Source organism: Dunckerocampus dactyliophorus, chromosome 15 (assembly GCF_027744805.1).
Source record: "Dunckerocampus dactyliophorus isolate RoL2022-P2 chromosome 15, RoL_Ddac_1.1, whole genome shotgun sequence".
Taxonomy (NCBI): domain Eukaryota; kingdom Metazoa; phylum Chordata; class Actinopteri; order Syngnathiformes; family Syngnathidae; genus Dunckerocampus; species Dunckerocampus dactyliophorus.
The window spans coordinates 3,472,793-3,488,833 of NC_072833.1; the positions used below are offsets into that span (position 1 = coordinate 3,472,793).

At 42.7% G+C, this 16,041-nt stretch overlaps 1 protein-coding gene across 2 annotated transcripts in view; it reads left to right on the plus strand.

The window, feature by feature from the left end:
• prickle1b (prickle homolog 1b) overlaps positions 1-16,041 on the plus strand; it is a 24,755-nt gene continuing 8,714 nt past the window's right edge. Inside the window, exon 1 of one of the 2 annotated variants that reach the window (XM_054753889.1) lies at positions 1-179. Coding sequence is in view for 1 of the 2 variants with exons in the window: in XM_054753888.1 (XP_054609863.1) it covers positions 15,325-15,339 (15 nt within the window). In the remaining variant the exon portion in view is untranslated. Of the gene's footprint in view, positions 180-15,058; positions 15,340-16,041 lie in introns of those variants that run through there. The other variant, XM_054753888.1, reaches the window with a different exon arrangement.

Sequence of the window (16,041 nt, forward strand, 5' to 3'; positions counted from 1 at the left end):
TAGTGCCAGAGCTGCACACACAAGCTCACTCCTGCTCATTCTCTCTCTTCACTCAAGTGTTGAGATGGTCCTGCAGAAGGCGGCCAGTTGCTTCTAGTGGCTTGCATTGAGCACGGATGACCCCACACTGATTTTATAAGGAATATCCAACCTTCAGCCCTCAAGATCAAGCCTCTTGGGTGAGTTTTCTCTTCTTTCAGACTATGATTATCGGGAAATGGACACAACTTTTAGTAAACATTTAAAAGATGCACTTTTTTATAGAACCCAGGGGGAATTTGGGGCACTGTGGGATTTTCAGCTTTAAAAGTGTAAAGACGCAGCTAATGGGGGTGGGGGTGGGAGTGAAGGGGGGGCGCAAGGTTAGCTTTCCAGATGTGTGGACTCAGCTGTTGCTTGTCACTCAGGTGGTCCCGCTGCCTTTCTCTTGTCTGTTCTTATTTTTATGAGCCCACTTCTGTAGTGTGCCTCATAAACGTGTCAGTGTGGTAAAGTCACAGCAATTGCAAATATTGACTCGGAAGCTAGTAAAAATGGTCTTCCAGAAAAGTCATGTTTGTTGGAGTGTTTTCATCAATTCAACGCAAACGTGAGCGTTGATGATGGATAAAGTTTGAGCTGTCACTGCTTTGGTATGACTGCGGAAGCTACTAGTGGCCTCTAGTGGTGGCACAAGCTATTGTAAACAAGCAGCCAAGTGGGATTTGTCAAGTTTTCTGCAAGATGCATCCATCATTTTTATAGCATATAGCATATCCTGTGTAAGATTCAAGGGGGCGGAGCCTAGCTATCACAGCTGATACCCGGGAGTGAAGGGTGAGGATCAGGTGACCGAGGTGTGTGTCTCCCCTCTGTGGGGGGCCGTTCATTGCTGGGGGGGACGCTAAGCAATGCTAAGCCTTTGTTAATGAGTATGTATCTGTGTGTGTGTGTGTCCTTGTCTGTGTGTGGCGCTTCCATGTGAGTGTGCCTCTTCCTGCTCGTACGTAAATGTGAGTGTGTGCGGAAAGGGTGTTTGGGCCCGGTTGGGAGTTAAGCTGCGGTTAATTGGTCAGCCATTTTCGAACCACGCGGGATGGTCAACCCAAGCGCTCATGTACAACAAATGCATTTAAACATCTACTTTGCACCCATGACCTTTTAAAATCCTAAATAATATGGTCTCTCACCAATCAAACAAATTTTGTACACACATACTTTTTTTGTCAAAGATTTTTGCCAAAATTTAGCCTCCGTTTTCGTACAGAGTTTCGGTTTTCGTACATTACTGCCCGTAACAAACTATTCCGTTTGCCCTGTACTGAATTATTCGGAAGAAATCGAGTGGCCAAACAAAGCACCCTACGAATTGGTGACTCACCGTGCATTTCTTATTGAGTGTGATTGCTAAATAACCTGTCATGGGGCCAAAGAGCTTGGCAGGATGTACGGGAAATCCGTATACAACAATAAGGTCCATCCATTCATAGATTTATAATTATTTTGCATTGTTTTCTGCATGTAAAACTGTAATTATTCTCTATAAAGTGTATTTACTATTTTTGGCTGTCTGGAACAGATTGATCGGATTTACATTTTTCCTATGGCAAAAACTGCCTCGTTTTTCATACGTTTCAGTTTTTGTCTACCCTTTTGAAAGAAATTAATAGCAAAAGCCGAGATACGACCGAAATGGACAAACCCTTTAAAAGGTCTAAAATTGCCATTTTTGACACAATATGCCTGTCACAGTTATTAAACGCATTTTAAATTCAGTTGGACACATTGAGACAACATCAAGGTCGTGAATTTACGTATGAGACAGCTGGATTCATAGCTGCAGCATCCCCCCCCGCAAATAACGCCATCAAACCAATTTCTATTTAAAAAAAACAAAATCACAATTTAAAACCGAGAAAATAAATCCACAAATACGCCAAACCACAAAAACCACATAATAGATGCCATTTATCACGTACAACAACCTAACATTAGGCAGTGCGACAGGAGGACACAAACGTGCTAGGTTAGCCTATTTTGCCGGGGGGAAAAAAAAGATCAAACAGCTCCCATGTCTGTAGTGGACTGATGTTTGATTGACAGAGCTCTAGGCTTTTTGTTCAGATGTGTAGCGAAGCCTGCCTAAAGGGGGGCGAGCTCATCTAGCTAGGCAGTGGGTCTGAGGCGTGATGTCCATGGGGAAGGAGGTTTTTCCTTCGTGATGTAATGGCTCCTTTTTCTCAAGAAGTCACGTTAGTATTTGTCATTATTCGTTTTTTATTTTTTCTGCTTACAGGTGCAGCCCTGTCTCAGGCTACGTCCACACTGCAGGATGATTCCCAATTCCGATTTTTTGTTAAAATCCAATATTTTATGTGATCGTTAACATTACCAAAAAAATGTGACTAGCGTCCGGGAAATGACATGCATGCGCAAAAGCACGACATCACACGCGTTCCCGTGTGTTTACGGAAGTAAAGATTGCCGCAGCGTGTGCTCTCCTTAATGCGTTTGTGGCAATTTCAAGCATTTTGTGCAAGGGGAGTCAGTATTTTCGTAACCAAATTATTCCGCGTAGGAGATTAACAACAAAGAGGGCAAGAATTATGGCTACGGCAGTTCGTGGAGAACTTGCTGCGACGTCTGTTCCGAGGAGCGCGTGGGTGGATGACTGAATGGAGACTGGTGGGACGTTGCCGTGAGCCGCTTCACTGACACTTTTTAAAAATAATTTTCCAATGACAAGAAGAACTTTTGCCTACATCAGTGAGCATCTTTCTCGCATGGCAAACACCTTTGAATGACGATGGATATCCACGCCCTGGCTGTAGTAGATCGGACACACATCGGATTTACACTTCATCTACATACGAACGAGGCCTGAGCCGCATTTGAAATAAATCGCAACTGACATGAAAAAAAATCGGATACAGGTCACATATAAGCAAAAAAAATCGTTATTGACCTGCGGTGTGAGCGTGGCCTACCCACTCAAGTGCTTCGGCTATTTTATTATCGGGCTATTTCAACCAGCACTACTACTCTACACAGACACTATTTCAACCATTCTCCTGACGATCGGAGTACTTTCTTCTCTATTTCACGACGATTTGAAATGATAAAAAGGCAGCCAATCTTTTTTTTTTTTATCCTCAGCTTTCGACTCCTCGCAATTTTCAACTGAACAAAACCACATTTGAACATATCATATGTCAGAAGATCTTCTAAACACACATGCATATTTTGTCAGAGTGATAGCTCCCCAGTAAGTGTCTCCATCTTCCGAGGTCTTTTGTTTTGTCATATGCGACCCAGATTCTTATTGTCGGCCCGTCGTTTGAGCGCCAGAGAGGAAATCCAGCCTGAGAGATTGTTTTGATATTGTTGGACACTCTCCTGGAAAAACCCTCAACAACTAAAAAAAGGGGGGCTATGGATGGACGAGTCTTTTGGTCACATCTGGTCCCAGCGGTAAGGCCGAGCCCAAAAGGAGCTTCGTTTTGAAAGGATGAAGCACAAATGCACATTTTACAGGGATATTGGCTTAAATTCTCAAGTTAATGTAATTTTAAATCAGATTAGCAACAGAGATTTAGGGTGTCTTGCAGCTGCCTGACTCGTGGGTTTAAGGGACGAAGCAGTCAGATCTTTCCATGCACAGAGCACAGACTGGAATTAGATCAAACAAATTGCACTAATAAGAAACATAAACATGAATGTGAGCTATATATGTGTGCGCATGTGTCTTGGTAAGTCGCGCAACACTGTCCCGTCTGTGTGCTGTCTGTCAGTCTCGGACCTCAAACCAACATGCGCACACACTGGCATGTTTGTGCAGTCACACACTGGAATTAATCGCGCACCGGGGTGTGTAAATCATTGCAAACCTCAGAAAACACACTCGCCGAGCAGCCATTCCCTCTGGTTGTGCGTGTGAGATGTTCCAGTTAGCGAAGAACACTAATAATGACAAACAGAAGCAATGGGAACAAATCATTTCAATGGGGACTAGACTGGTTTAAAAGAGGCAAAAATCTGCTGCAAGACTGATAATGATCGGACAAAACTCAAACGGATTCAGGATCATCACGCAGCTGGTGGCAAAGAGAGGAGCTGATTGGTTGACAAAATTGTCTAGGCGCTTGCAAAAGCTAACTCTTCTTCTTCCACTTGCAAAACATGCCCCCCTACTGTGCTGCCTGTACTATTTTTCAGAAGACAGAGTGGCCATTCAACAAAAAGCATGTTTAAAAATGTTGTGAGCTTTTATTATCTGAATCATAAAACAATAGATTCCTCCTTTTCGTGGGAGGTACATTCCAGGACCACCAGCAATCGGTGTTGATGCTCTCCTTCCATGTTGGATCAACATTTGCAATAAAAGGAATGTTGTAATTATTAGATTAGATTCAGCTCAAGAACCCTCCCATTCTCTCTTCAATTGCTATTGTTCATTCGCGACACAATCCAGATTGAAGCCCTAAATATACATACTGTATAAGTATAAAATGTACAAGTACTCACCACTAATGAATGATAACGTAAGATGATTTTAGCCTGGTCGTCAGGCTAGCAGGCTGGAGAACGCGTTTCTCCAAGCCTCGTTTACATAATCTACACGGCTTGCCTGTTGTAACTCCAGAAAGGACGTAGCAATCATACAGTGATAGAAAAAATGATGAGACCACCCTTGTTTCTTCAGTTTCTTGTCATTTTAATGCCTGGTACAACTAAAGGTACATTGGTTGGAGCCATTTTTGTTGTCGTTATATTTGGGGGTGTCACCGGGGTGTCCAAAGTGCGGCCCAGGGACCACTTTTGGCACCGTGCTTAATTTTTTATTTGCCCTTGGTACATTGTAGAAATAACATTTTGGAAAGATAGTCAGCAAAAGGGAGAAAAAGAGAAAAAAAGCACAATATAAAGCGGTAAGGCTGAAATTTTGACACTTAAAACTAAAAATAATAACAGCTTGTCTTTATGCCTTTTGCAAAATTAGAAAACATAAAAATATCAAAGTGGCGCCCGCAACCTTTGAGTTTTCACCTCAATGGAAAAAGTATGGACACCCATGGCATTAAAATGAAGCAGACACCGAAGGAAAAAAGGGTGGTCTCATCATTTTTTCCATGACTTTATATTAACTGTAAACTTTGAGTCTGAATTGACTGATAAGCTAGAGCTTCTGTAGCAATACAAATTTTGGTGCGTTCAGGGACCGCTTGGCGAATAAACATTATCAGTAACGCATAAAGACAAACATGTCAAAATTGTGGGCTTTCTAACAGCAGGACATGTATGCTGCACATTTTCCGTGTATGTGAGGTATTTATAAATTACCTACAAATTAGGGTGAATGGAAAAAAAAAGCCTATTCATTCTTATAAGAACCATTCGAAATGTCACTCCCTGAAAATGTCTTGTAGACAAATAAAAATTCAATATATTTTCTAACCAATAACCTATTTTTCCTAGGCCCAGTTTAGTATTTTTGTGTAATCCTACAATGAAAACATAAACCCGATAAAAAGTCAGGTATTACAAGCACGCTCACACGGTCCGTGGTATTATGGTTGCGCAGAGGTGGTGAAGAGTGTGGCGTCTCAATGTTAGCATACCGGGGGGTTGTCAGTTCTACCTCCATGACCATTAATAGGGATCTTTCTGCTCCGGTGGTTACACACTGAACCGTGCAGGCCGCACTGGCTGCACAAGGCTGGTATTATGGTCAGTTTGCGGCGAGGACAAGTCAGCCAGACTTTTTGAGTAAATGCAGTACATGAATTGTGCGCCCGCAGAGCCAAGTGAGACTCCCCCGCTTGCGAGTGAGAGTCGCTTCGGCACCAACTTAATTACCTGTACACACAGCTCTATTTGATGATGATTAAAGCCCTCTCTCACACATACATGCTCAGAAACCTTCCCAGACACCGCCAGTCTCCAGCCACGCAGACATAAAAAGGTGCCGATTATTAGATGATAACAGTTAAAAGGCTTGCTGGTATAATTGCACGGATAGTAAGATGTCTTTGCAACAAGCTTATAATTATTGCTGGTTACATGCACACTCACGGAGACAGTAACATAAATTATGACATTTTGTTGCCATGTAAAAATATCCTCCTGCCAATTTTGGTGGACCACATGCCGCGATCAAGGTTGTGATAAGAATCAAACCTCCGAACTAATGCATGATGTCAAAAGTGCATCGCCATGGAAGCGCAAACACTCTGTGTGTTGTTAGTGAAATGATGACATTTCGGAGTATTTATGGTTTTGTATGCACGAGCGGTGCTGTGAGCTCAGTGTGGCTGATCAAAACATGATGAACAGCAATGGAAACAGCTTATCTTGCAACTGTTTGTGGCGTGCAAAGAGTTGTTTTTGCACGAGTAGTCCAAAACACAACCAGGATAATATGCTCCTGTCGTCTCTCTTTAAATTGGTCTCATGTGCTCTCATGCGCTCGATACTGTGGTCTAGAGGCAAAGACTGACAAGTTTGCTTTGCGTTGCATGTCTGTCCCTTTTCCCAAAAATCAAAAAGAATGCACCTAGCATGGCAGCTTTGCAGCCAAATCTCCAACAGGTAGAAACCGACAGAGTGATAGCTATAGGAAGATCTTTTGACCTCTGGGTGGTTCCCTGTCTCTGCAGACAGCTTCCCTGAGGATTTCATCCAGAGGGGAAATTGTTTCATCCAATCTGATGACAATTTGGTGACAGCGAGGGCTGGGAGAGCTGTATTTGTTCAACAGCTGCACATATTATTTTGTTATTCTATCGCATTGCATGTCTGAAGGCAATTGGACTTTGCAAACAGATGACAAAAGCTGTGCGTACTGTTGTGAGCTGCAAAAAAAATGCAGTTGCTAATGAATGCAACATATTCTTTGCACATTTTAAGCAAAAGGAAAAGGTAGTCTATTTTATTGTTATTTTAAGACAGTTACTGGAGGTTTTTGCAGGTTGAATTTGCACACACCTTGCTTCCAGGCTGGACCTCCCTCTGCAGAAAGCGAGCAAACTTTGTTTCCTCGACTTTGCAGTGTTGCCTCTCCAAAAGAGAAAGCACACAGCGGTTAGCTGATGAAAGCTTGGGGCTTTCCAACAGCAAGGCCCGACTGATACAAACAGTAATCTGGCTGTTGTCTGGGTTACAGTGCGATGAGATCCATTTGTTCCTTCCTCGCTTTTGTGGAAAGTGAGCTTTAAATTACCCTTTGCATTAATGAGGTACTTAAAAGTGTCTGTGGTGTTTACACTATTGACCTAAAAAAAAAAAACCCAGACACTAAGCTGGAAGCATTCATTATCTCCAACCAGCCACCCGTGAAATCAAACTTGTGAGAGCTTGTTTATGTGTGTACATACGCTGCTTCTGCCACTGTGCATCGATTTCTAATGATTCAGACGTGTACACTGGTCCTTTTGGAGAGCACGCAGGAGTCCCTGTAGTGTAAACTTATCCTGGAATCCCCTTCAGGGCCCTTTCCGACATCTGGTTGTGGATGGACAGCTTGGAAGTCCAAGTATGTCCATTGGAGCCCCTTGGGGAGCCGTCGTGCACATCATTACGGCCGTCCAATGACTTTGTTTGCCTGAAAGCCTATCATTTGGTTACGAAGGGTACAAATATGCTGTAGATCCTTTAAAGCCACTTCCTCTAGCTATTCCCTCTTCCATCTGTTGCAGATTAGTCTTCAGTGTGTGTTTAGAGAGCTGAGACCACAGCCGTGCGGGACTGATAGTGAACCCTGAGGGTTTTAGTCAAACAATCAGGTTGGTCCAAATTGACAGAGGGGCTATCTGAGGATATGGCCGGGTGGGGAGTGGAGTGATAGTAAGACAGGCTTCCATTTGGAATGGTCACACTTAACCAGAGTGCCCAGGAGACAGAGGAGAGCCAATGATGCCACTTTTCCATGTGATAGCAAGTTTATTCAAAGCCATTGTCACATAGCCTCAATATCTGTCGCCCTCATGGCATCCAAACCCGCCGCTAAAAAGCTACGTGCTGAGCTAAGCAGAGTCCTCTCAGCTGTTTTGTTGTCCGCCTCTGTGGCGCTGGCTTGGTAACCCACATAACGCTCAACAAAAGCGCAGACGGAATCTGCTGAAAGCTGATACAGTTTCACACACACGCCCCTCTGCAACACCTGAGACTGTGCCAGCCCATGTGGGCTCGAGCAATGCCAGGGTGACTCAAGAGCCACTGCAGTCTGAGTCAGACTTGCTGTTGCCAACGCATGTGTTTCAACTAGCAAATTGTAGGCAACTCTCAGCCACTTAAACTTATATCTGATGTACCATCCCTTCAGGGGCTTGTCATTAAGCCCCGTGTACACAACCTCAATCCCTGGCCTACATCTATCTTATACAAAACGCATTGTGTGTGCAGAGGGGGGGCTGGCTTCGACCAAATGTGATGCAACCATCCTGGCTGTCTTTGCCAATGTTATTCATACCTTACATCTCCGCGTTTGACTGACAGCATTTCTTTTGGCTCACACATGTGACAAGCTGTAGATCATTATGAAATACAAACCTCCGCATGAGTTGACAACGTTCCTCAGGCCAGCGCTCAAGTATACTTCTTTCTTGTAGGTTCAGCTGAAGTGCATTTTTTATTTTCAGCCAGTGGTATGCTGTGTAGGTCATTTTTACCCCGCATATGAAAAAGGGACTGTATGCAGTGGGTTCCTCCAGCTACCTAGGGGGCGCCAACTTTCGAATGTACAGTGTTCCCTGATTTATCACAAGGGATAGGTTCCCAAAATAGCCCGCAATAAGTGAAATCCGCAAAGTAGCCAATTTTGTTTACAATAATTATAAATGTTTTAAGGTTGTAAAACCCCCCACTATACACTTTTCTCAGACAGGCATTAACATTTTATCACATTTCTCTCTTGTTTAAACACTCTCCAAGTTCATATTTTGTTTGAATTTTAATGCTCAATCTACTAGGTTGGACACAAGACATTATTAAGTGACTCACGTGTATTCCCTCCTCTGACCGTGCCTCGTCCTGGTGCCGTTCAGCTGCAGCGTTTTTGTATCCTTCTTCGAACATATTGCTCCTGCCGTCGTATTTCCCTCCTCCTGTCCTACTCCTTGAAGCGAAGATTCATTTATTCCGTAATGGCGCCCTAAAGCCGGTTAGCTTCTTCTTCTTCTGTTTATTTGCGGTTAACAAGAGCTCACGCAGTTAGCTAGTTTGCTAGCGATCATTGACCACAACAGGAGACGGCACGAAAGAGATTGATTGACAATGGTCTACAGCCAATCAGGACGCAGACCACAATGGGCGGGTTCTCTCTTAGCCAATAAGGACTGATGTGTTTCTATATTTAGCTGTCTGTTGTCTACAGTGGGGTCATAATATGCTCGTACAGGGAAATACACATACTGAGGTCAGGTGTGGCTGTACGCGTCTTCAACTCTCACATGAGTATACAACACCCTCTACTGGTAGCAGTAGTGAATACAATAACAGACACATACAACAGAGCACCGATAGATGGCTCAAATACGCCACAAGAACGCAGAACACAATGCGCATTCATACACTGTAAAAAAAAAAAATGCAAAATTGCGCTTAAACAAAATCCAGGAAACAGCGAATCCGCAAAAGGTGAACTGTAATGTAGTGAGGGAACAAAGTACTGCTAGCATTACATCCCGCCTCTTACTGCTTTGAGTACGCCAACATAACACACGCAATAGTTATGTTTGTTGTCAGCTAATGATAGCAGTATGGCATAGTTTAGCTACTAATGTTAGCTATCATTGAATGTATAGCCTATCGTAACAACAGCATGACTGCAAATTGAGGATTGCCTCTCTGAGACTGCTTTTTCTGTGTGCTATGAACACCACTTATGCAGTTTAAAGCCTAGGTCACAAACCTGCTAAACGCACAGTGGGCGCGCATTTGATGTGCTGATTTTTGAGCCATAGTCTGGCTGCAGACTGGCTGCAGAGGTTGTGTTTTCTTCAGGTTGCAAGACAGACTTACGCACTTTGTACGTCTTTGTGCGTTGTCTGTACGCCAACGTGTGTCTTTCGTTTTCTGGTGTCAGGTTTGCGTAAAATGTCAACCTTGAAAAATGTCACACTTGCGCCACACGCGCACCCCACATACGTAATTAGTGCAGCCAACGCACGTTCAGATATTTCGTACGTCATGCGTGACTCCTTCATGGTCACCACAACTACGTTCTCCGTGTACAAAAAACCCCAACAAAAAACAGCAATTTGGGGAAGGCCAAAAATCGCACAGCGAAAAAACTTGCACATCCGGTTGTGACCAAGGCTTAATTTGTAATTGTGGAAAAATCTACATTTTTTGTACAATCTTTTCTTTTAAATAACTCCTGGTAACATATGCTGGTCGGGCGGTGCTGTTCTTCTATTTTCTGGTTTGAAAAAACTGTAATTTGGAACTAGTTACATACAGTCTCTTTAAGAAAAGCAGTGTGAGCTAACACTGGAGGGCTTCTTTTTCAATGAAAAGGAGGTCTTGGTAACTAAAAGCATTTCAAAACAGGTCTCTCATCTTGCACAAGTTTAAATCCACTTGTATCTATTACAAAATTCTTGTCCGTCATTACAGAGATACCTTGTAACCTGCATGTATGCCCGCGTGCAATACTGCTTTCTCTTCTTAGATATTAAATCCAAAAAAAGATGTTTTCAACAATAGAAAAACATGCAAAAATCACCAGGTACACACACCAATTGTGGACCAAATGTTTAGCTAAGAAAATAGTATCAGGCATGCCCAACATGCTCTTGGCTATTAACCACAACACTTGAGCTTGCTTAGTTGGAAAAAATGGTCCCCACTAGTTCAATATTAGAATATGATCCCCACTAGGAAGAGAAATACTGTACGTACACACGTTCACTATACACAATGACATTACCACTGACCTCTGGATTCTATTAAAGTCAGAATGCATCGGTGAAGAAAATCAAATCAGTGCAGGATGAGATGCGCAAGACTGCATTGCTTCCTAATAGGTATAACAGTTTTGTGATGGTGCGTTTGTCACTTACATTGCAGTTCCTCAGTGAAATAGTAACTGTGTGTGAAGACACCCTCTCTCTCTCTCTCCATGTTAATGTCGTCTCAGAGCAAAGTGTCAAAGTGCTTTACCTTACAGTACCCGGCATAAGATAGTGCATCTTAATTGGATATTAATCTAATTTGTCAGTTAGTTAACATTATCGAGGTGATCAACTAATGAAGCCATGATCTGAGAGGTAGATTGGTAGAACTCCGGACAGTAACTGTAGCCGGTACTTTGCAACCTCTTTCAAAGCGCCCTTGCAATTTACTTGACCATTTCCTGCATTTTACGGTATTTTTACGGCTGCCTCCATTGTCCCCAAGGCGTTTAAGTAACACCCCACGGTGGTTAGCAAATATCTGCGTATGGTTTTATGACTCGAAGCCTAAATCACCCATAGTTTCAAAGTGTCAGGGAAAATTGACACTGAACTGGCAAGACCTTGGGCAAAGACGTCTGCTAAGCACTTAGCGAGGACTAGCTTTGGCCTAACCGAGAATGGATTTGAATTGAGATGTCTGAGGGTTTGGTCCACAGCTGTGCATTTGGCCTGGGGTCAAGGCGCATTAAAATCTGAAATAGATACAGCAGATATACTTAGCTATGATAATCTGCATCATAAATCGCAATGTTCCGATTTAGACATGCCCCCCTGGTGATTCATTTTGTCGGGGCTTGTCAACAGGAGGGTGATGTGTTACATTTTTCTGGTTATGCTCTGCTCACAAGAAGAACAACTGACAAGTACAAATTAGTTGGAGTAGTTGATGGCATTGCTTTCTTGCATTACGCTGGAAGCGTGGTCGCCCCCCCATACACGCACAACCCCCACAATCCATAAATGGGCCAGATTTTGTGGAAGGGGGCGCATTCTCGGCAAATGTGCGTTGCTGCTGTGAGGCATAGAGGACCGAGTCAATGAATGACAGCTTGTAAGGTGGTGTCATGGTGTAACTGGTGCCATTTAAGGCAGGGGGAGCACTTTTTTTTTTAAAATTCTGGTAGCTATTTTGCACTAAAAACTATTTATTGAACAATTTCTTTCCCGTGTTTCAGTATTAGCCCAAAACATGCATCTAACTAAATTCAGGTTGAAGTAAAATAGTATAAAAACAGCTTTTAATGGGTCAGTCTGATCCGAGACATGTGGTGACCACAGCTGCACTCTTGTTCATGATACAGTCACTTTGTAATGGGGGGGCTTCAATTTGGCCAGGGGCGGCCAGGTCTTCAATGATGAGATAATAATGAAATTATAAGCTTAAAAATACGGTTTTAACAAGCAATACATGCATAACAAGCCTGCTTTGCCATGCATGCTACTTTAACATCAGAAATAGACGCCATTTGCTTTCTTTTTTTTTTTTTATGACAAACCGCACCACAAGTTAAGACTTGCCACTGCCCGGCTTGCAATTTCAGTTCGGGGAAACTGCAGGGGATGTTGCCTCTTGATATTTGCATTGTAAGGACTCATTGAACCTCGCTCGTACCTCCTGGGGGGCAACACAGTGGTGGTCGTAGAGAGCAGGTGTGAATGGCTATTATAAATGAAAACTGAGCACTGTCGCATTGCAAAAGCCTCCCTGCCGGCTCAGGACAGGCGGAATTACCATTTGATTGAGCACATGTACAGTCAAGCAACAAGTAGTGCGTTTCGTACTCCAACAAACAAATCCAAAGCATTTTATGAAAAAGTTCAAATCACCCATTCACTCCCAAAAGCACTATGCGGACATCATGTGTTTGCATTGGCAAAAGCTCAGGGGTCATAGGTGACTGCATAAACCCTCCATTAGTTACATTTGTGCGCATGAGTGTTGGACATGTGAATTGGACCGCAGAATAATCAATTCAACACATGTCTAATGGCTCAGCAAAAGCTACATGATGTTTTTGCCTTGCCTACTACCGGGGAAAAAAAACCTCTCCATGAATCCAAACCACTAACAATATCAAGTAAATTAATTATCTGCAATATTACATTGCACCATGAACGATCCGTTGGAAAAGTTTCTTCTCTTAAGAGGAAGCAGATGAGACAAGGTCAACGTTCCTATTGTGTTCCCTAAAGAAGCACAAGTCCAGGCCCAGTGTGAAAGGCTGATATGTGTCTATTGTGTGGGATGAGGCCACTCATGCTCCATTCAGGCTTTCCTACGCAAGCTCATTGTTTGCCTCCATTATCATAGCTCCTTTCGGACACACATGGAAATACATGGACATTTCAACCCATGACAACTATTGGAGCATATTAAAACAAAAAAAACCTAATTGTCCATAATTATTGCTTTATATGGCAGTCCTAGAAGAAATCGTATCTTATTGTCTTCCTCAATTATTGTAACGTTAGAGAGAACATATTGAAATACTTGGACGTTTCAACCTTAGACAATCATTGGAGCATTAAGAATAGCTATAATATTCCAATATATTCCCGTATATGGGTGAAATCATCTCTTCTCCCTCGTAGTGAGGTGTCAATTTTTCACTTACGTTGCCAAATGTGGTTCTTTTTCCACTGAAATTCATACAGTTAAGCTGTAAATTATTCATAGCATGGCCACATTTTGTCTTAAAGGGATTTTTTGTGTGGAGAATGATTATCTTTCTTAACAAAGTGACAAGACAGTATTAAAAGAAGTAATTTAAAGTATATATATTGTACATGTCCGGAATTATTTATAGCCTTTCTGCATACATGCATATACAGTACCACATTTTAAATGCAGAGTAGATTAGAATGCTTTACATGAGGGGTTTTCAAAGTGTGGCACCGTTTGGGGCTCACCCCAAACTGTTTCCACAGTAGGAACACCAAAACTATTCAGCTTAGCAGGTTTGGAAAAATATATTTTTCTTTATTTTCCTCAAGCTGCTGCGTGGGAGGGCCTGCCTCACACTTTGAAAACCCCTGCTCTCGATATAGAAATATATATGATTAATTAATACAAAAATATAAAATATCTCAGACACACATTTTTAATAGTATATTGTCGCCTTCTTGTCAAAATGTCAATGTAACAAATAAAAATGTACTTTACCTCAAAATGGAATGTTTAAAATGACAAAACAAGAAAGGCAAGCAAAGTGCTTATTGCAGAGGAACACAATGGCACCTCTTTTTGTTTGTTAAAAAAGTATTACCCTCCCTGTTTCTACTACACATTGCCAGGAAAGAAGACTGCATTGCAGGCAGACGGGTCCATCCTCCATCTCCATCCTCTTAAGCGAGTTAGCAAATCAAGCCATTTCTCATTTGTAGCGGCTAATTTGGCATGTGACAAACAGTCCCCGTCGTCCCCACTGTTAAGTCATTTAGGCGGGTTGTCATGGGGTTGGACAGGGCGGGGGCGGGTGTCTTTGTCTGTCAGACAATTGAGTAAACTCATTTTTCATCCCCGAGCGTCTTAAATGATCACTGTTTTTCAAGGCTTTCACAATGACAGATGGTTGCGACCTTGTCCAAATAAGTCGCCTCGTCATGGGAAGAAGTCACTCATTTTGACTCTTGATTTGCGTTTTAAATCAAGTGGACTGTTTCTGCAGGTTTTTACCCCATAACGTGAGATGAACTAACTCAACTTTCATATATTTGAAGCCAGACGAGGGCAAGGGGTTTAGTTTGAAAAAGTCCTTGGAATAGATTTTAAAAAGGTCAAAATCTGAGTGTTTTATGAGCCTGGTCATGTGTTAATCAGCAGAAGGGTGGAATTTAAAGTGATCATATGAGAGAAAACTAACCAGTGTGCACTCACTGTGCACCATGCTAAGATATACTACATCTATCTGTATTTAGTTTGGGAAGACCTATGGAGAAAAAAAAAAAAGTCAGAGCAACATATCATCTGGCACTCAGGAAACCTTTGCAGTCAAGTTGGTGGAGGAACGGGTGTGTGTGTGTGTGTGTGTGTGTGTATGTGATTGAAGTGCAATGGCAGGCTATTTGCTAGTGAGGGGAGGAATGAGGGAGGGGCCTGCCACGCAGACTTGCCTACACTCATGCACTCACAACACACTCAACACATCTGAGACACTCCTACTAGAGACATCATCTCCCTTGGACCTTCGACGATTTGTGGATGCCTGAATGCATCTGCAGAGCGCCTCCTTAACTCCAAGACAGGAGGGAAGAGAGGGGGACTTTCTGATCGAGTTGGATGTGGAACTGATGAGAAAAGACACATCGGCTTTGATGCTGCAGTTATGTAGTTTGGAAACTGTGTTGCTGGGAGGAAGTGAATGAACATTCCAATCAGGTGGACAAAAAGATGCTTTTCCTTGAGGTATGAATCGAACATGATGCAATGCATTGCAAATGTAAATGGCAGTATGTTTATGTGTGAGTGTAAGTGGCCTCATTCCAGCTATTGTAAGTGTCCCGTGCACGCTGTGACACCCATTTGGCCCTAAAATAACACACTTCGCCAGTGAAAGAGGGATGACCTCGGCCTTTGAACTCCACCGTTTAATGCTTTTCCTAAACCGTTGAGGAACATTTGCCTTCTTTGTGTCAGCATTTGTCTCCACATTGAGCTATAAATATCCATGCTGCTTTACACTAGCTCATATTTCACTGCTTTTTAAAAAGTAAACTATGATGATTTGTTAAAAGGCAACTTTTTCAACCCACTCACTATTCCTGCTTGCAGTGAAGGATAAACTCTTTGAAAAGTGTCAGTCAAGCGGGGGAGGAGCACACAGTTAACCGTTAGTCGGCTACATCTGGCCCGTGTTTACACAGGCCCCGATGTTCTGACTCTTTAGACGCCTTATTAAAAAAAAGGAAAGAAAAAAGTGCCACAACCTTCCCCCGTCACGTCCACACTGCTGCCTACATTTAGAGGAGGTGCTGGTTGTTTTTCTACAAAGACAACGAAAGAAACAATCGAGATTGTGAGAAACTCGCTTAACTTGCTGTCTTACATACTGCAGACAGGGCAGGAAATTACTCAAACCCAAGTGTATGGGGGAACATATCAAGATCA